General features: G+C 51.8%; 1 protein-coding gene and 1 long non-coding RNA gene across 2 annotated transcripts in view; one reads left to right on the top strand and one right to left on the bottom strand.

Moving 5' to 3' along the window:
* The first annotated feature begins 747 nt into the window (after positions 1-747).
* LOC116660796 lies at positions 748-2721 on the top strand. Its single transcript, XR_004316432.1, has 3 exons — positions 748-845; positions 1259-1397; positions 2325-2721. It is a non-coding gene; the product is annotated as an uncharacterized LOC116660796 (long non-coding RNA).
* Positions 2722-2742: 21 nt separating this feature from the next.
* The window catches only part of SCARA5 (scavenger receptor class A member 5), a 96170-nt gene continuing 78508 nt past the window's right edge, over positions 2743-20404 (bottom strand). Inside the window, 3 exon segments of the mRNA XM_032471043.1 lie at positions 2743-4890; positions 13906-13921; positions 13923-14101. Of these exon segments, the coding sequence (XP_032326934.1) occupies positions 4754-4890; positions 13906-13921; positions 13923-14101 (332 nt within the window). The 3' untranslated portion in view covers positions 2743-4753.

Genomic DNA, 20404 nt, shown 5'->3' with positions numbered 1-20404 from the left:
ATGTGCTCTACCACTGAGCTACATCCTCCCTTCCTTAGAGTGTAGTGTTTAAGATTTCTCAGATTCCAGTCCCAACTTCTCCATTACTGTGTAATTCTCTCAGTGCCTGAGTCTCCCCTACAGAACTGAGATGATTAGAACACAATCAGCGGTTATAAGATTCAGGGGGTTCATTCTGGTAAAGCCCGCAGAGCCTGCCCCGCAGTAAATGCTCAAGGGACATTTACTGTTTCCGACATACGATATGTCTGCTTATCTGCTGCTATTTTGAATGAACGGGCACATGTACTTTGTGTTTAATCACCACCATTTCCTGTGTCGATTATTTGCATAACCAGAGCCACCTATGCTGTTGTTAAGTTGCTAGCAATGAAATTTTTTTTAAACAATTGAGCTATTTGTGTTTTGTAGGAGTAGCTTGGCAAGCAGCCAAGGTGTCCCTGTCACCTGGGCATTTCCTGTCATTAGATATTATTGCTCTTGTGTTGTTAATGTCATACTGAAAGCCTGTGAAAAGGATACAGAGCTAGAATGTAAGCATCACCAAGGCAGGGACCAAATCAGTCTGGTCCTATGCCTCCAGTGCCCAGTACGGGCCTTGCACAAACTGGCAGAGACTGGATAAATTCATACTAAGTGAATATGCAAATGAATGAAGAGCAAGATCCCGTGGGAGGGGCACGGGTTTCTACCCGGAGAGAAAGGTGGTTCGTTGTGCCTGTTCAAGTCACCTTCATCCGTCAGCTGCAGAAAGATGAGGTCTTCCCTCAGTCCCAGTGACTGGAGTCCCCAAGGGCGACAAAGCCAGCACGCTCTTTTTCTACTCATTGAGGACAAGATGGGAAGTAAGAAAGCACCCACGGTGTGGACACAGGCAGGGGCTGAAAGGGAAGCGGGCCAGGCAAGGAGCCAGGACATTGCTACCAGCTCTCGGGGACCACAACTCAAGTACTTACTGAGAGATCTAAGACTTCCATTTGGAGGGTTGTCTGTTTTAAAACTGTTTGTCTTTTTCTGAAATTACTTCCTTGTTTCTCATCTTTAGCTTAACTCAGCCAAGTATTAAGGAGAACCAAGCAAGAGCCTCGGGGAGCTGGTCTTTGGAAGGAGTGTGAGCGGGGGCCGTGAGCGACTGTGCAGGGGACGGCCCCCGCGCCCCCAGCGAAGTGTCTCTCCGCAGAGCTGGTCCCTGCCAGCTCCTCGCTGTGCGGGGCGGTCCCCACGATGGCTCTTCCCTACTACGACTCTCTCCCACCAGGACACACCCACAGGGAGGACTTCCGCTTTGGGCCACGAGAGAGTACTCACCAGAACGAGAAAATTGCCCCAAATACTCGACAAGGTGTTTTCAGACTTTGGAGCCTGCCCCGGCCAAGCTCAGCCGGGATGGCGCTGAGGTGAGGAGACAGAGGCTGGGGGTGGGAAGGCCAAGTGGGCTGGAATCTGCAGGGCACAGGATCCGAGGGTAGGGAGCTCCTCAGAGAAAGTTCCAGAAAGCTAGGGTGGGAGGATTCTCCGGGGAACTGAAAGTCCTCCTGGAAAGCTCCTTGGTCCACTCTGAGCTGGGGTTGAGCTGGTGGAGAGGATTAAATAACAAAGCTCCAGTCGGGCAGAACCCATCTCAGCTCCCAAAAGTAAAGGGTGGGGTGGGGGCAGGGCACGGCTCGATGGTAAAGCGCGTGCTTAGCCTCTGCAGGGTACTGGGTTCAATCTCCAGTCCCTCCACTAAAAAAAGTAAAAATGTATAAATGTTACTGAAAGCCAAGAGTGTGAAGGAAGGAAGAGAAGGGTGTTCTACAGACGGTGGGAGAGTTGTCCTAAGAAGAGGAAGATAGGCAATTCACACAATTGATATTTTATAGGAATGTTAGAATAATTATAAAAAATGGTGCTGAAGAAACCAAGGGGCGCCAGTGGGGGGGAACGGTGTCAGTCCCTCCCCGTGATTCAAGTCCGCCAGAGTGGCTGGCTTACACCGCACACGGAGGCCCCGAAGGTCCGTTCTCAGGCATTTCAGATGTGGGAAAAGCAGTACTTTGTAGACATTAGAGAGGAGAAGGTCCAGGGCCCTTCTCCATGGGCCTGGATACAGATTGGGAACCACAGGGATTGGGGGTGGGGATCACCAGGCTTTCCTTGCTGCTTGCCCAAGAAGTCCACTTTTCCCTGTTGACTTCCTCTGGCCAATTATTACGGTGCATGGCAAGCCTGGGGCCACGAGGTTTTCCCAGAGGTGCAGCTACGAGCATGTGGCCAGGACTACGTGGTGGCCTGGGCTGTCCCCACCCACTGCCCGGGTCCTGGGAGTTCCTGCCGCTCATTAGGTGGTGAGACCCAGCGACTTCACACACCTTGTACCCAACTCTGCACGACCTTCTTACATGTGAATGGAACTCCGGAGGAGAGCACGTCACATTCCCAAGGAAGAATTCTGGAGATGTGAAGACATACATGTTCCTTCCTTTAATGAATACAGAAGCAATTCTCCTACAAGCTGGGCCTTGATTATTTTTCTGTTGCTTGGGACCTTTTCCTCAGGTTACCTAATAAGGCTAAAGACATCATGTGCCTCCATGTTCTTGGTCCAGACGGTGTTCACGGTACCCCACTGGTATTAAGGCAGCTTCTCATAAGCTACCCATTCTACCCGTCCCCACTGAAAAGTGATCAGCCCATCCAGTTCTCACCAGCCCTCCCCACGCTCACTGGGTTTCCATGAAAAAGAATGTGAGACAAAGCCTGTTAGTGACAAGTTTGTTTTGTTTTTGTTTTTGTTTTTTTGCTTTATTGAAAATCTTTCTTACAAAAGGTCTAATGTATTTTAGGCCTGGCCTAATATCCTTTAGTCCCTGAAATACAGGTCCATGGCGATTTCCATGTCCTCTTAAGTAGGTATGTAAACCAGTAGACTTTTAAGGTTCACTTATCACCACTGTGTTTATTTGCTGGAAAACAAGACTTGTGTTTTCTCAAATGGAGAGACCAAGTAGAAAAGTTACGTGGGTCTTCGTTGATGGGAGGAACTAGATTCTTGGCCAGAATAGATGGGAATTCATGTCGCTCCATGTGACATCTTTTCACCTTTAGCATTTTCTTCGTTTAATGCAAACTTGGCAAATGTGCTGCGCTATAAAGTAAAGTGTGCTATGTTTATATATGCATACATACATGGGCCCTGGAAAAGATGCATGAGTACATGCGTGTTATGTAAACATAGCCATCGGTCAGAAGGAGAGTCTCCGGTCATTAGCACACTAACGAAGAACAAGCATATTGTAAGCAAAGAACAACCGGTAACATGTATCGGCGCAGGTGTTACACCCAGAGGGCCCCACGCAAGCTGATGCTCACCAGATAGGACCGGTGATTGCGTATCTGAGGCCTGACTGTGAGTTTGTGTCTCCCCCAAGGGAGGTGGGTCTGCGCTCACTCGCTACCATGTCGCTCCCCAGTCCTAGAATACATGTATGGCCCAGTTTGACCTCCTTCTCACGTCAAAAGCAGGGTATGAGCTCCCCATCACTAGGAAGGGGGTGCAGATTGAAGACGTGCAGAGGCCCAGAGCCCCTTCTTCCCCCAGACGTTATAAGGAACCCTCATTTCCTTCCACTCGTACGGGACCCAGAAGGACACGTGTTCTCCTGATCACAGGCTCGCACCCAAAGAGGCCCAGGAGGTTCAGTCAGTACCATTACCTCCAGACAGCTCTGAGACAGGCCACGTGCTTTAACCCTGGCTGCCGGATGACTGAGGGCTGGTCTCAGTTTAACCAAGACAGCCCCCATGTCACCCTCCACATCAGCTCTCCTCCTCTGCGGATGGCCTCCTTGGAAGCCAGTCACGTCCGACCTTGCACTCACACACCGTAGGGTTTGGAGTATGTAACCGTCTAGTCACCCATGTCCTACACCCAGGCTCCTGGCTCAAACCTAGCAGACACACGGAAGTTCAGGTGGAAACAAGGGTCTGAGTCACTCTCACTCTGACTGGCAGGCCAGGTGAATGGGTCAGTTGAGTGCTACCTGGAGGTGAAGTCGTACCCAGGCTAACACTTGGGTGACTTGTAGGAATGCTGCGGCGTGATCAGTGAATTTAGCACCCAAGATACTATGTCGCACACATGGTTGTCATTCAGCAATGGTTCATTTCACTCCCCGTCTCCAGGAAGACTGGTTCCTGCAGGAGACCCGCATTTCCCTCTCCCTCCTACAGCTGGCCTCTCCTCCATGTCCCTTCCCCAAGCTAACAAACGCTGTGCAGAGGCAGAATAAAGAGGGAAATGTGAATCATTCAGCATTGTCTCTTGCTGGGAAAGAAGAGGTCAAAACTCTCAGCCTGAGGTTGGGGAATGATCTGAAGAGTCAAGGATCTGTGATGCCTCCCTCCCATCTTCACGGCTGCATTTGCCTCCAACCCACTCTCAGCGTTCGTCTAACTTATGGACCACAGGGAACACAGACACTGAGGCTTGATGCACGGTGTTTAGAAGACTAGGCAAAATGGCAATCCGGTTGACCAGGAACCCCTGGAGCAGGAAGGAGACGGGCAGTAGATCCCAGAGTTGTACTTTGGAGCAGATGCCTAAGAGGAGAAGGATGCAGGCTACCACGGTCCTGGGATGGGAACGGGGGGAAGGGGGTGCTGGACGGGGAGGGCAGAGGCAGGGTCCGGGTAGCCCTGAGCGATGCCCCCACGCCAGGAACGCAGGAAGGAGGCTCGGCAGCAGGGCCCGGACCTCGGGCTGTGCCCAGTTTCAGTGTCTCTTGCACGTCACTCCGGCATCCTCAGCATGTCCGCAGTTCGTCACCCCCCACTTGGAGAAGCTGCAGCGGAAGATGGTTTCCTCTGTGCCCTTGCAGGCGACATCATCCATCCAAATCCTCCCTGTGCCTGTGGAGACAAGTCAACACGCTCTCTTAGCTGATGTGCAGGAGAGCAGGACAGAACAGGGGCGTTGCTGTGTCTGTCCATGACCTGGCTGTGCTGAGCTCTGCTGTCAGTTCTCAAATCTAGTGGCTCCCATCTGCCTTCTCCAATCCACCAAGACCAAACATTTCTTTCTTTTCCAGGATCAGTTTCTTGAAGGCAGACTAAGGATAATTAATCGTGGAGATGGTGGAATTTACTGAGTAACAGGCATCTTACACATACGATTTTCCTCCATTCTCACCATGGTGCTGTGAGATAGGTATTAATAAACCCTTTTTATAGATAGGAAAACTGAGGTTCAGAAAGCAATTGGTGCAAGGCTGCTCAGCTTGTAAGTGGCAGAGTCTGAACTCACTCTTTATACGAGACACATCACAGCTTTTGAGATAGGATATCTTGCAGTGTGTGTTGATGCCTATTCGAGCAGGGCCTAACCAGAGGGCAAGTGCCAGATAGACCCTGGGGTGGACGGATCCAGAGCCCCATAACCAGTATGTCAGTGCTAACATGACCTCCACTCTTCTGAAATTTAGAGCAGATGGTCCCATTCTATGAGCCTAAAACTGGTTACTGGAATGACACGGGACCCCAGTTTATTATAATCAGACATACATTTAATGACCGGCAGAAGTATCCCTAATTGTAAGTAATTAAGTCAGTCCCCAAAACACAGGGTCCCTAAGACAATCTAGCTGAGTTTTGTCTGCCTGTTTATCCTGCCCTGTTCACTCAGCTCCTAAGGGGATCAGCCTGTTGGTCTGAAGGTATCTGTGCAGGGACGTCTTTGGTTGGCTTTCCCAGGATTGTTCCTAAGCCTCAAGAGACATAAACTTGGCATTGAGATCCCTCAGTGAACGTCAAGGGAAAGGACAGCTGGGTGAAGCTGCAGGGGAATGGAGAGGGCTTGTTTGGGGTTGGGGGCGGTCAGTGGAGAAGGGAGTGGGCTACACTAGAAGTCACCTAGAGCCCCCGCTGATGAACCAGCAGGGCCATCACCTTGGTTCTGGTGGGCTCCCTGGGCTGACGGCCAAGCCAGATCACCGACAGTGGGAGCTTCGGGGCTCCCCTGGAAGCAGCGGCTCAGAGCTTCACTACTCAGTGTGGTCCTGGACCAGCAGCAGCAGCAACTACCCACAGCTGGTTAGGAAGCCGGAACCTCGGGTCCCACTCAGGATCCACTGAACCAGAACGTATATTTGAACCAAGTGACTATGCACTGAGGTTTGAGAAGCAGCAGTGCAGTGGAAGAAGGAGGGCTTTGCAATAAGCAGGACAAATCTTGGAGCCCCATGGAGCAGGACCATTTCCATTTTAAAACTGGGAAGGGATTCCTGGGATATGAGACTTTCTGTGCAAAAACTGGGTTGGTTCTGGGTAAACCAGGATGGTTGGACACTCCAGCATCCTGACTTGTCATGTCTATGAGCTGGCCCCCCAAATCATGGGGTTAAAGGTCATATAAACTGGGTTCCAACATTACTGCGTCAAACTGAGCAAGTTAAATGAGTTAATAGTTCCCGTATTTTAAAGAGTTTTGAAATGCTTCAAAACAGTATCTGAGAGATTAGCACTGTACCCTGACCCCAGCCCCGTCTCCTCCCTGTCCAATCTCTCAGTAGCCAGATAATCTCTTTTTAGAGGAATTGTCAAGACTGAGTACTAAAACCTGAAAACCGTCACTCGCCCTTGGACTGCATGGGAAATCCCTTTACAAAGAACATCCAGGGAACATCTAAACCATTTTGGTCCCCACTAAATCTCCTGCATGAACGAAGTGGTTTAGACATATTTTGTTATGCTGAGATTTTCAGCGTCTGTTGTCATGGGATTGCCAAGCAGTGGATTTGGGGACAGAGCTGGGAGGAGAGGCCTCCTTCCGCTGTCTTCTTGGATGTTTTTCTTCACCAGAGCCTCTTCCCTGGCCGGATACAGTGTGTCTCTTACACAATAAGCCCTTTGAGGCTGAGCGAAATTCTCAGATTAAATGTCTCCTGGAAAACACATCAGTTTACAAATTACCCAGGAAAAGGCTATAAGCCCAAGAGCTCTGTGGGATTAGTCACACCCAAAACAAATAAAGAAGCAAAGGAGGAGACTGACAAAAACAGAACCAGCCCAGGGTTACCGGCCCAAATGCGTATCTAGGATCACGAAGACTCCAAAGCAAGCCTAGCTGGTGTTTGGCCAGCGGGCCCTGGTAACGTTCGGTCACGGAGGAGCTAATAAGATGACAACGGGGTCGTGAAAGCAGTGACACTGAGTATCTGTTGTCACTGGGGTACCGCTGAGGGACCAATCAACCCGCAGACCATCTCTGTTCCTCGCCACATCAGAGAAGCTAGAACTCCTATGACTTTTATCATCACTTTAGCTTTAGCGCTGACATCTGATACTCAAAGTGTGGCCGGAGGACCAGGAGGTCAGTAGCACCTGGGAGCTCATTAGCAATGCAGAGTCTTGGGCCCACCCAGACCTGATTAGGGTCTCCATTTTAACAAGATCGCCCGCATGCACTCAGGTCTGAAGAGCCCGCTCTAGAGGAGGTCCGCGGCTCCATCCAGGTTCCGTCTGTGAGCGCCGAAACAGCCCTACCGGGTAAGCGGGGAGGAGCGGGAGGTACTCTGCTCCCCACGTGACAGTCAGAAAAATGATGAAACAGGGTGGCATTTGATGAAGAAACAGGATGATATTTTATCCTGAGGAGGCAAAAATTAGGACGAGAGCCCAGGTCTTCTGACACTTGGAGCACTAGGGGATGGTGGGAGGTGATAGCGTTGCGATGAGTAGGTGCAGATTTTATTTCCTCCTTATCATTCAGTCATTCAACAAATATTTGAGGGCCTATTCCATGCTCAGCACTATTCTGGGTGTCTGCCCTACATCAGTGAATGAAAAATGATTTAAAAAAAAAATTGTTGGTGGGAATATAAATTGGTGCAGCCATTGTGGAAAACAGTGTGGATATTTCTCAAAAAACTGAAAATTGAACGACCATATGACCCAGTGATTCCACTCCTGAGTACGTATCCGAAAAAAACAAAAACACTAATTCGAAAAGATAAATGTTCATACCAGCATTATTTATAACTGCCAAGATATGGAAACAACCTAAATATCCATCAACAGTTAAAGATAGATAGGGTATACATTATATATAAAGAAGATGCAGTGTATATATATTATACACACACCATGGAACACTACTCAGCCATATAAAAGAATGAAATTTTGTCATTGGCAGCAACATGGATGGACTTGGAGGGCATTATGCTAAGTGAAGTCAGGCAGAGAAAGACAAATACTGTGTAATACCACTTATATGTGGAATATAAAAAATACAACAAACTAGGGAATATAACAAAAAAAGAAGCAGACTCACAGATACAGAGAACTCGTGGTTACCAGTGGGGGTGCACTACAGAGGTCAGGGAGAGTGGGAGGTAACAGACTACTGGGTGTAAGACAGGCTCAAGAATGTATGTACAACACGGGGAATAAAGCCAACATTTTATAATAACTCTAAATGGAAAGCAACTTTTCAAAATTGTATTTAAAAAAACAGAGACAAAAAAGAACAAAAATCTCTGCTCCATGGAACTAATATTTGAGTTGCTGTATGTTTATTCTGAGTAATATTAACAGAAGGAATGAGTTACACTGACTCCTACAGGCTGACAGCAGACCCTCACACAGAAGCAGACAGGATGGCTCGCAAACAGATATTTAAGAGAGAGGAAAACTGAGGCCCCAGAAAGATGAAGTGACTTGGCCCACAAGTATTAAGGGGGCAAGATCATGACCCAGACCTCTGACATCCAGCCAGTCCAGTCCCTGTCCTCCAGAGAACCACAGTACACAGTGCACAGCACAGATCGTCAAGCCAGGAGGTGGCAAACCCAATTCAGCCCCTGCCCACTTTTGTCAATAAAGTTTTATTGGAACACAGCTCTCCCACTCGATTCCATTTTGCCCATGGTTGCTTTCACACTACAACCGCAGAGCTGAGTGGTTGTTAGACAGACCACCTGGCCCACAAAGCCTAAAATATTTACTTCTTGGCCCTTTAATGTTTGCTGATCCTTGGTCTAAGCCACCTCCCAGAATTTGAATTTTATCTTAGACAGAAAGGGCAAAAATTGTAATAACAATATGATTAGAAGTGAACACTCCCAATTCCACCTGCCCACTCCCACCTACAAATCCATGTGCGTTTGTACCCCCCCTCACCTCTTCTTGCCTGTCTTACAGAAAGATCTCCTTCGCAGGTCCAGGACCAATTCCCAGCTGTGCTCTAAAGATCTCACCCCCTGCCAACTCCTCCTGGACACCCTTCCAGCCATCAGCCCCCATCTTTTCTTTTCTGTACTCACTCTTCTGTACTTTTCTATCTGTACTCACTCCTCCTCCAACAGCTCTTGGACCAATTTAAAATTAAAAATATATATATATATATCTCTCCAAGTCTTTCTCATTTGAGTCTTTCCTTTGCTTTTTTCCCAGGGAAACTGATCATTTGATTATTGAGCCCTATCCAGGAAAACTTGTATGGTGCCAGACCACTGAGAGCACTGCCAGTGCTTGGCAGTTTCTTGTTTCTTATACAACACTTGTAGGCAGGCACAGAAGTTCCTTCCTTCCTTTTCCTCGCCCCCTACTCCTGGCCCACCCTCCTCCCTCCCACAGTTATCCGGTCCCTATCATGTCCAAGGCACAGTTCTGGGGTTTGGAGCTCTGCTCTCAAGTTGTTCCCACATACCTCAGAGATCAGCAGCTTGTGAGGGATGCCGAGAAAACGCCATGGGAACGGGCTGGGGTATCTCCATCAGGGGTGGGGGCAGAGGGGGGCTGGAAGGAGCCAGCAAAGCTCCTCACAGGAGGTGATAATTGAGCTGACTTTAAAAGCTGAAGAGGAATTAGCAAGGTGAAGAGGAGGGAAAGGCATTCTAGACTTAAGGAACAGCATGTGAGACCATACAGAGACGGGGAAACAGCTGTGAGAGCTCAGAGACCGTGAAGGGACACCTGGGGCGGAAGGATGCAGAAGGCACATCAGGATGGGCCTTGGGAACTAAGCAAAGGAAACCAAAGTTGATCCTGAGAGCAAGACTGCTGAGTACCAGGCAGCGGAGTGACCCAAGGAGGAGCCCCTTTTAGAAAGATCCCTGGCAGCCAGGAGGGGGAGGAAGGCAACGTGAGCCACCCTGGAGAGGGAGGGGGGCAGCAGTGCCAGAAGCAGCTCAGGGAAGTGACAGCTGCTCCCACACCCACCTCCACCTACCGTGTGGCAGATAAATGCGCACCGTAGGGCTGCACTGAGCTCACTGCTCTCCCCACGTGATCTCGTCTCACATTTGCAATCACTCTGCAAAAGTGGAAGGACTGAAGCCTGGAGAGGTTAAGAATCGCTCCAGGTCACCGCTAGTACGTGGCAGTTACAGGATGCTAGCTGCTCTGATCCAGGGCCGGAGCTCCTAACCACTGCTCTACCCAGCCCGAGCGCCTAAGGCAAGAGCAGTGAGGACAAAGAGGAGGAGAGTCCTGGGACCAGAGAGGTTGACACTGGTAGAGTCTGTAGGAGCCGGGGACCCACCAGATACGGTACGGGGGAGGGTGTGAGGAGGGGAGGAGGGACAGGCCTGCAGTCCTGGCTGGCACATCCAGGAGAGAAACAGAGCCCGTGGCGGGCGGGGCCGAGGGGCTGGGGGCTGAGGCTGAGGGCGAGCCGACTGGGAGTCAGGGCACCTGTGTGATGGGAGTTTGTGGTCATGGGGTCGTCCGGCTCTGATGCACAGCTCCCCGGCCCCCTCCCCAGGAGACGCGGGCATCCCCTCCCCCGCCCCATAGCTCCTACAGCATAATAGCCCTCCCGACGTGTAGAATCTATGAACACGTCTGCCTCCCCCTCTAAATGGAACGTGCTGAGGTCAGAGGCTAGGTTGACTCAACTCTGCCCCAGGGCTGAGCCCGTGCCTGCCCACAGAAGGTGCCAGAAGCTGCCCTGGGAAGAAGGGAGTGCAGCGGGGCTAGGAGAATGGGCACCAGGCAAGCCTGGAAGGGGCGGTCCCTTCCCTTCCCCGGTCCCCGTTTTCCTCCGTGTACCTAGGAGTAACACCTGGCCCACCCACCTGTTCAGGTCTCAGACATCACATGACCTAAGTTCTCAGACGATGATGGGGAAATAACGGTGCAAATCTGAGGCGGACATGAAATCGAGCCTGGCTTCCCCCAACTGGTTTAAAGACTCGAGTGGCCACTGCAGAGCTTCCCCTGATGCCATGCAATACAAACCTCAATGGAGAATGGAAGACTTTCAGGCTAACACTGCCCATGGCATTCAAACTCCCCAACATAGCTTCTCTAAAAGGGTTCATGATCTTTCCCCCAAAAGGTTTTACTCCCACTTATTAGGGAGAAATCCTCATTGGAGCCAAAAATGGAAAAGTGAGGACTGTTCCTACTGTTCCTGTCCCTCGTGCAAGCAAAAATGGCAGTTTTTCTGGATGAAAACAGGCAGAGACCCAGCACACAGCTTCAGGTGGGAGGAAGATGGTCTCTCCCGGTGGGCTGCCCTCTGTGGAGCTGGACCCTTTGAACTCCCCGTGCACTGGCCTTTAAGCAGAGACCAGGATGTGTGGGGTCAATCGGATGCTCTCTGCCAGCTGTCACAACAGATTTCATAAGTCACTTCAGTGAGCGCAACTGTCTTAGTCTACTCAGACTGGGTGGCTTGTAAACAACAGAGAATTATTTCTCACGGTTCTGGAGGCTGGAAGTCCAAGATCAAGGTGCCAGCCTGGACCGGTTCTAGGGGGGCCGTCTTCTGGCTTGTAGGCTACTGACCTCTCTGTGTGTCCTCACAGAAGGAGGTGCAGGGAGCGCTCTGGGGTTCCTTTTATAGGGACACTAGTCCCATCATGAGGGCTCGGCTCGTGATCTCATCACCTCCAAAGGCCCCTACCTCCTAATACCATCACATGGTGGGTCAGCATTTCAACATATGAATGTGGGGGTGGGCCCATTTAGTCCACAACAGTGACTGAGATCTAAGGGACAAGATTCTAAGCATGAATTGTGGAAGCCCACGGTGGAGATGAGGAGAAAGGCAGCTGGGAGGAGTGGAGGTCTCCACGGTCAGTGGAGATGACTTGGCTCTGAGTGAGTCCCCATCCGAAAGGACACCCCTCCTCTCACCATGAGTCCCTTGGCCACTCAGTACAGTGGGCTGGGCCGCCCCCATCTCAGGCCAGACAGCAAACACTCCATGACACAAGGAGCCCCTACAGCAGGGCCAGCTGTCCCTCCACGGGTCACCAGGGGACCTGGCAACCAAGTATGAGTGAGCCAGTCCAAATCCCTCCCCACACCTGCCAGAACTCAGGTCCCTGTGACAGGTGAGCAGGAGCATTTCAAACGCCAGGGGGCCCAAGCTGGAAAGCACATCAAAGAGTCTGCGAGCCCCTTTAAGTTACAGACAGGAACACCGAGACCCGGGGAGAGGCAACAAGAGCACACGCCGGGGCAGCACACGGTGACACAAGCGTGGGGAGTGCTGCGCTCAGGTGCAATGGCAGGACCATTGTTTTAGCTGTGAGCCGACACAGCTTCTCCAAGTTCGAGGTCTGATGGAGGACAGAGCATGTCTGATGGTGAACATTTGTATACGAGTGTGACAGTATGTGATGCTGGGGACACTCAGCACGTGCTAGTGGGTGTGGGCCAGCGGTCTCAGTTTGCATGTAGACCCTCATATCAGCCTCAGGAGCAGGTGGCCACAGCAAGCACACCAAGGTACAGGGCATTCCGGGCTGAAGTGTGCCCCCCCCCCACAAATCCCTGGAAGTCCTAACCCCCAGGACCTCAGCATGTGAACTGTCTTTGGACACAGGCCCTTTAAAGAGGTGAGCAAGGATAAATGAGGTCATCAGGGTGGGCTCTGATCCAATATGATTAGTGTCCTTAAAGAGGAAGGGACACAGACCCCCACAGAGGGACGCCTAGGTGAGGACACAGAGGGAAGTGTCCATCTACAAGCCAAGGAGAGAGGCACCAGGAGAAACCAGATCTGCCAACACATCTTGGACTTCCAGCCTCCAGAACCAGGAGACGATAAATGTCTGTTGCTCAAGCCCACAGGCTGGGGCATTTGTTCCAGCAGCTGAGCAGACTAACACAGAGAACTAGCGCGGCGCTGTGGATAAAGACCGGAGCTGGGGCACAGCATCCTGTGGCATCTTCTTTGCAACAGCAATGGGATGGATGGTTCAAATCAGCTGTCTGTCCAGGAAGGGTCTGCGCCCCTCCCTCAAAGTCTCTTGTACCGTCTATAGGAAAGGAGATGTGCTTTAGGGTCTTAAAGGAAGCAACCGAAATGGTGAAGGCTTTCAAAGTCTTGTCCTCTGAGGACGAGATGAAGTATTTGGAGATATCCATCTGCAGAAAAAAAGACTCCAAGAGGCGCAGGACGTCCAGCAGAGTGGATAAGCCACCTGCATGGGTCTGAATCCAGGCTCTGCCACGTGCTAGCTGTGTGACCTTGGGCAAGTTATTCAACCTCTCTGTGCCACCATTTCCTCATTTGGAAAGTAGGGATGATATCAATGCTTACTTCCTAGTGTTGTGAGGATTACACAAGCGAACACTTGGAGCGTGTTTAGAACCGAGCTGGCACACAAGGGACGCTATATAAGCATTAAGTAGTGGCAAAAATGGACCAGGGCACATGCGAGCCCTGTGACGCAGGGCTGAGAACAGGGGCCAGTCAGGGATCTGACAGGAAACAAAAAGAGAAAGGAATCAATTCAAGGAAGGGAAGAATGTCCTAGTAATCAGAGCAGTCTGAAGGTAGAGCGGCTTGCCTGGGGAGGTGAGCTTCCGGCTGGGGCAAGTACTGGGGCAGAGATCAGGTGACACTCCCAGGACTGCTGCCCAAGGACTCCCGGGCCCTCCCCCCACCGCCTTTTCCTCCACGCGCCCTACCTTGTCCGAACTGCGCCTGTCCGGTGCACGTCCTCGGCGCTGGGGAAGCCCAGCATGCGACACACCACGTCCCCGTCCTTCTTGTCCCAGCCGTCATCGCACACGGTGCCCCAGCGCCGGTCGTGGTACACCTCCACGCGGCCCTGGTGCGGGCCCGAGCCGTTCACCAGCCGGACCATCACGGCTTCCAGGCCACCTGCCGGGAGCAGCACAGGGTCACTACCCCGCCCGTGAGGCTACACTTGAGGTGACCCGTGAACCTGCACTGACACATCGCGATCACCCTGAGTCGATCCTTTACACCAGGGTTCACTCTTGGTGCTGTCCCTCCTGTAAGTCTGGACAAATGTGTGAGGACATGTCTCCACCAGCATGGTCTCAGACAGAATAGTTTCACTGCCCCCCAAATCCTCTGTGCTCTGCCTACCTCACCCTTCCCCACCCTGTAACCCCTGGCGACCGCTGACCTTCTTGCTGCCTCCCTAGTTCTGCCTTTCCCAGAACATCATCTAGTTAGAATCGTACAGTGCGTAGCCTCTTCAGGTTAGCTTCTTTCAGTTAGTAATTTGCATTTAAAGACTCCTCCATGTCACTTCACAGCTTGATAGCTCATTTCTTTTTAGCTCCGAATAATAAATATTCCATTGTCTGGATGTACCACAGTGTATTTATCCATTCACCCACTGAAGGACCTCTTGGTGGCTTCTAAATTTTGTCAATTATGAATAAAGCTATGAGAAACATTCTTGTGCAGATTTTTGGATGGACATGTTTCCAACTCATCTGGGTTAACACCAAGGAGCAGGACGGCTGGATCCCTCTCCACCGTTTGAGACCTGGTGGGAAGCAGGCAGCCTGCCAGGGAGGAGGGTGAAGGGGAGCAGAGGAAACCAAGGGATGGTCAAGGCTTTGTGGGCAGGTGGCCCTGCTGTGGAGCTCCGTAGGTGGAGAGGTCTCTAGGGAGTGTCTCAGCCCTGTGTCCCATCATCTGTGTCCACTTTCCCACTAGCACGAAAAGGTTTGAAGCCAGACAGACCTGGGTGCGAGTTCTGACCCTGCCGCTGGCTCTCTGTAAGGGGGAGCCAGTAGTTCATCAAATCTAAGATGCCAGTCTTCCTAAGGACCATCACTATTTGCTATGCTACGAAGAAGGAAAAAGCTTGGCCAGTACCGACGGCAAGTTACACCAACTGCTACATGCTTCCAGGTTTCAGAGACGTTAAAATGTGCATCACAGCATCAGTGAAATACAGCAAGAGGTGTAGAGAGCTTGGAATGGCGTGTGGTCCACACAGGCTCTTCCTTCCACCTGAATGACCTTAAGAAAGTCTCCCAGCCTCTCTGAGGGCATTTCCCCAACTGCGGTGTGGGGACAACGCCTAGGGCGGTCTTGTAGACTCAGTGAAATGACCTGTGCAAGGCTCCAAGCGTGGTGCCTGGCGCACAGTAAGCTCTCAGAAAATCCAAGTTTGCCCCCCTTTCTCTAATGACTGAAACCTCATCAGCGTTCACCTATAAACTCGTTCAGCTCAGAGCCTGGCGGTAGGAAATGTACAGTAGCCGTTTGCCACATCGATGAATGAGAGCAGATTCATTCTTCTGCATCACAAAGCAAGGTGCTACTTCTCCCAGGGGAACAGCCGAAAAAAGGCTTCCTAGCATCTCAGAGCCAGGGTCTGGCTAGAGAGTTATGGGCTGTCAGGGCTATACAAAGGGTTAGTGCCAGAGCTGCTGGGATTGGAAGCTTGGGGTCTCCTGATATGGCGCCTAATGTCCTTTCACCATCCCGCCTGTCCTGCCACGCACGGGGAGGCGGGGGGGGGGGGGTTATTCACCCCCTGGGACCTGAGCTTCCTCACTTGACAAGATATTGGATATTGGCCACTGAGTCTTAAGTCCGGCCACACATCAAAATCATTAGGAACACCTGTGAAAAGGCAGAGTCCCTGGCCCATTGAGGACTACTGGGGCAGCATCTTGGTGGCAGGAGTCGGGGATCTGTATTTTCTAAAGGGTTCCCCATGATGAGGAGGTAATCTATGTGTGGCGTGGCGTTTGGGAGCGATGGGATGAGGTGATCTGTAAGGTTCCTTCGAGCTCTGCTGTTCAGTGATGCCAAGACTAGGCAAGAGGTCTAGATTGTCGCTTCTTGCAGCCAGAAGCCACCTGGACACATGGGGTGGAGATGGGGACACTGTACCATGACACAGCGACAAGCGGGTGACCAAAAACTCCTTATGTAAACTGTTAACCATAGAAAATAGCAAACCCGATCAAGCTCTGCTCCCAGTAAGTACTTCACCCTTGGGCTATTTACTTCTCTTTCTTTTTTCAGCCAGCCAGGCTAGGGGATTCCCTCGTCTAGTGACTGTGACTTGGCAGAGACCTTCATAGGCCCCTGGAGGAAGTGGCAGAATTCACAAACCCAACATCTGTGCCACGTGAGAAAGGAGAGAAGTCAGAATTGGCCATGCGTCTGTTTTGAGCTGCCCAGGCTAGGGAAACCCCAGAGTATTCTGCCCAGAGGAACCAAAGACGCCACCAGAAAGGAACACCACTCCCGAGACGCAGAGAGAGAGCAGTGTGATGGCTTTGAAAGGCTCCTTGAAATGCTCGGTGCCATTTTGGATGCATCCTTCATCCCTGACCATTCTCCCCACATGGGTTTAGCTCCAGCTGGGCTGTCGGAAAAGACAGAATGAGCAAGAGAGCACAGGAATCTTGGAGACGGAACACTCAGAGAGAAGGAGGAATGCAGAGGCCAGATCTGAGGCAGGGAAGGTCCCCTGGGAGCATATGACAAGCCAGCCCGGAGCCGCAGCAGCCGGCGAGGCCTGGCCTGGGGTGGGGCTTGGCCAGGGTGGGCTGGCCGAGGCTGAGATGACAGCCTTGATCTCTCGCAGACCTGCCTCGCCTCTGTCAGCACCTGCCAGGGGGACAGCGGGCCACACTGGGCTCAGTGTGTGGTCATTTGTAGAGGGAGAAGTGGCAGAAAGATGCTGTGTGTCCCAGAGCAGGCCAGGCAGAGTTCAGGGTCAGAATAACAGGAAGAGGCCGGGTGGGGTTGGGGAGCCAGGGCTGATGTTCAGACAGTCCCCTCATCCTCTCTGCCCTGGCCTCTCTGAACTCACTCTGTTCTCTTCTTTGTTTAGTGACTGACCATCTGTTAGGGGCCTGGCCTTGTTCTAGGAGCCTTCGGATGCATCCAGGCGCAAAGTCTCTGCCCTCATGGACTGGTGTTTTAGTGGGAGAGACTAGCAATAAAGCTGGGAAACAAACAAAAATATAACTATGGCCGTTTAGTAATGAGTGCGTAGATGGGAACAGAGCACAGAAAGGGAATGGAGGGTGAGGGGAGGTGGACGGGGTGACGAGGCGGTGGGTGGAGGGTGAGGGGAGGTGCCATCTTGGAAGGGGAGACGAGGAAAGCCTTGAGTGGAGATCTGAATGAGCTGAGGGAGAATATGGACTGCCCCACCTCAAAAAACCCCTCTCTGTACTCTGGCCTAAGAGTTTCTTATCCTTTAAATTTCAACTTAGATGTTCCATCTCCCAAAAGCCTCCCTTGGTCCCCCATAAGTGGCCAGGGCCCCTTCTGTGGACATACTGGTCACTTCATGTAATAATTGCCTATTTACTCCTTTAGGACACTGGGAGCATTCTGAGGACAGGGCATGTGGCCTCACATAGTGCCTGGTACATGAAGACACCCGAGCTGGGCCAAATGCAGGCATGCATGAATGAATGAGCTCAGACAGTATACACCCAGGTAGGCAGGTCCTGTCTGGTGGACGCAGCTCCCCAGAGCCAATGGGGTGGGAGCCTCTGAATGGAGAACCAGCATCAGGGCTTCCCATGCTCCCAACACCCTCTTTGTTACATCACAGCTCTTCTACTCACTCCCTCACTGATGGCTTCTTTTGGTGGGACGGTCTGGATTCTGGACCCAGAATTCAAGCTATTACTACAATGGCCGTACATTCCAAACGAGAAAATAAGGATGTGGTCTGTCATGTGATTACGGTGAACGCTGAAGGAAATCTGGAAACTGTCATTTGGATGCTGAAATATTAGAATTCCCAGCAGGCTTCAATGTATATGGAAGTGGCAAAAGAATATCTGGAAACAGGACAACTTCCAAAAATTGGAAACACATGTTGACCGTAATTATGGGACTCATAGTGTCAATTTCAAAGATGTTTCTGGTCTATGCACCATGCTCCCCACACACTGAGCAAGGTCATAGCTCCCAGAACTCTCCCCCAACACCCAGACCCCAGGGTTGGCTCGTGGAGCACTGGAGCCTGTTCCTTGTCACTTGTTCCCAGATCCCCAGATTCAGGGCTTCTCCCCGTAATGGAGGCAGAACATGGTCATCTGCCCACGGGGTCAGCAGCTGCTGCATGCCCCAAGAGGATCCAAATGAGGCACATTTGGTTCTAGCTCCATTTTACGGAACACAGCACTAAGCAATGAGTTTTGCACCTCTCTCTTCCCCCTAACAAAAGCTCATCTCTGTGGATACTTCCCTCAGGATAAACTGTAGGCTGATTTGATCTGATTTTGATGCAAACTGCCCCCATTCAGGGACTCAGACAGTCCAAGGGGCTGTCGCATGAACAGTATCTCTGGCCACCTTTGACCTAAAGAGCTTCAGGGGCAGCTGTAGGCAGGACTTTCCCAAGCTGAGCCATAATAATGCCACCTTCTGGAATGCACTTGGGAAATCACTCGATGACGGCAGTGCTGACCCGCTCTCCAGCCTAGGCAGGACGGCCCGCCTTGCTAAGAAGGTTTGGGTTTCTGTGGGCAGAGGGTGTAAACTCTGCCTTTTCCCAGCAGTGTCTGCCCTCAAGCAAAGCTTTCCCACCAAGCAACCAGCCATCACTGGGAAACGCTCTCACCCCACAGCTGTGTCAGCCCCACATAATCAGATGCGGTGCCTGAGAGGCTGCCTCGGCCTGGTTTCCCCTGCCCCCACCCCACCCCGCCCCACCCCCAACCCAACCCCCCACCCCTTTCCTTACATTTCCTGTAAGTCCAGGGAGCTTATCCCTTAGACGTCCACCCAGAGTGGTCCCCAAGGAGTGTGTGGGGCTATTTGGGGTTAAGGAGATGCCTCTCTCTGCACATGACTGTAGAGGGAGATGGAAGGCAGGGATCTGATGGTACAAAACCCAGGTACTCCTAGGCCAGGAGATGGAGGGGATGGTGGGGTGGGGGGCGGGCAAAAAGACCTCAGGTTTTCACAGCTGCACGTGACTTCCCTTAACAGCGGCCCCTGACTGACAGGTCTCTGCATCCTTCTTTGCCTCCCACCTCAGTGAGCCCCAGGAAATTCTTCCTGAGCAGAATGGGGACCAGCAGCCCTGCAGACACCACTGCCCCCTCACCCCCCCCACCCTCCCCTCACCACGTTCCCCGTTTGGACATCTGAGTTGGAGTCTTAAAGGGGCCCCCTGGGTGAAGACAATATCAAACTCTTTCTCTCAGTCTGGGGTCCCTTCCCTGCAGGCTGGAATCGATCTGGCCATGTGCCCCTCATGTGCAAACGGAGAGGACAGTAGCAACTCAAGCCTGGTCCCCACCCAGCTCTCTGAAGGAAGAGCACTGTCAGTGGGCCACCTCTCATCTGGGAGACCCCAGGTGAAGGCAAATACCAGTGGCTGCTCCCCATCGAACACCTGGGGGCAGAGTGGAGCGTTTCATGACTTGACAGCCCTCCCCAAGCCCCACCCACTACGTCTTGGGCAGAGCTTTTCTGCGTACCTGCCCCGGGAAGGGACACTGATGTTCTTAGGACCGGGCCTCTGCTTCTTTAATCCCTGCTGCCCCAGATTTGGGGTCAGAGGTTCTCCCTTTTTTTAGAGAAGCCGACAGAGAAGAGTCCCTTCAATCAGAGCCTACACCAGAAGCATCACTTCCTGTCTGGCTGTGTAACCACAGGGAAGGAAGCTGATGCAGGGAACTCAGGGCGGGAGACTGGCCCTTTCCAGCTGGGCAGCCTCCTCACTCTCTCCCAGATCAACGGGCTCAATCATTTCACCAACGAGTTTTCCAGAGCATCAGTGGTTCTAATCCCTGCTTGGAGCTTTCTGCCTGGCTGCAGGCCCAGACCATAGAACCCACCTCCTCATCCCCTGACCTGCTCTGCTGACCCTGCGCATTACCCAGGCCTCTCCTGGCTCCAGCCATGTGGCCATCATCCACCCTTCTGCAGCAGGACCCCAGGTCCACACCAGGCCTAACCTGGCCCCTCCATGAGGATGCTGCAGGTGAGGCACAGATGGGAGGAGAACGAGGCATGGTGTCCGGACTACGGAACTTTGCATTTTCTGAGGATATCTATAATAAACTCCTCACATTCAGTTGTGGGCCGCAGGCATCACCCCTATTAAAAAAAAAGCCTTAACTCAAAAAGACACATGCACCCCAATGTTCATAGCAGCACTATTTACAATAGCCAAGACATGGAAACAACCTAAATGTCCATCAACAG

The sequence above is a fragment of the Camelus ferus genome, chromosome 31 (genome assembly GCF_009834535.1).
Source record: "Camelus ferus isolate YT-003-E chromosome 31, BCGSAC_Cfer_1.0, whole genome shotgun sequence".
NCBI classification, from domain to species: domain Eukaryota; kingdom Metazoa; phylum Chordata; class Mammalia; order Artiodactyla; family Camelidae; genus Camelus; species Camelus ferus.
Note: the sequence above shows the minus strand (reverse complement) of the source record. Positions and strands in the feature narration are given on the sequence as shown.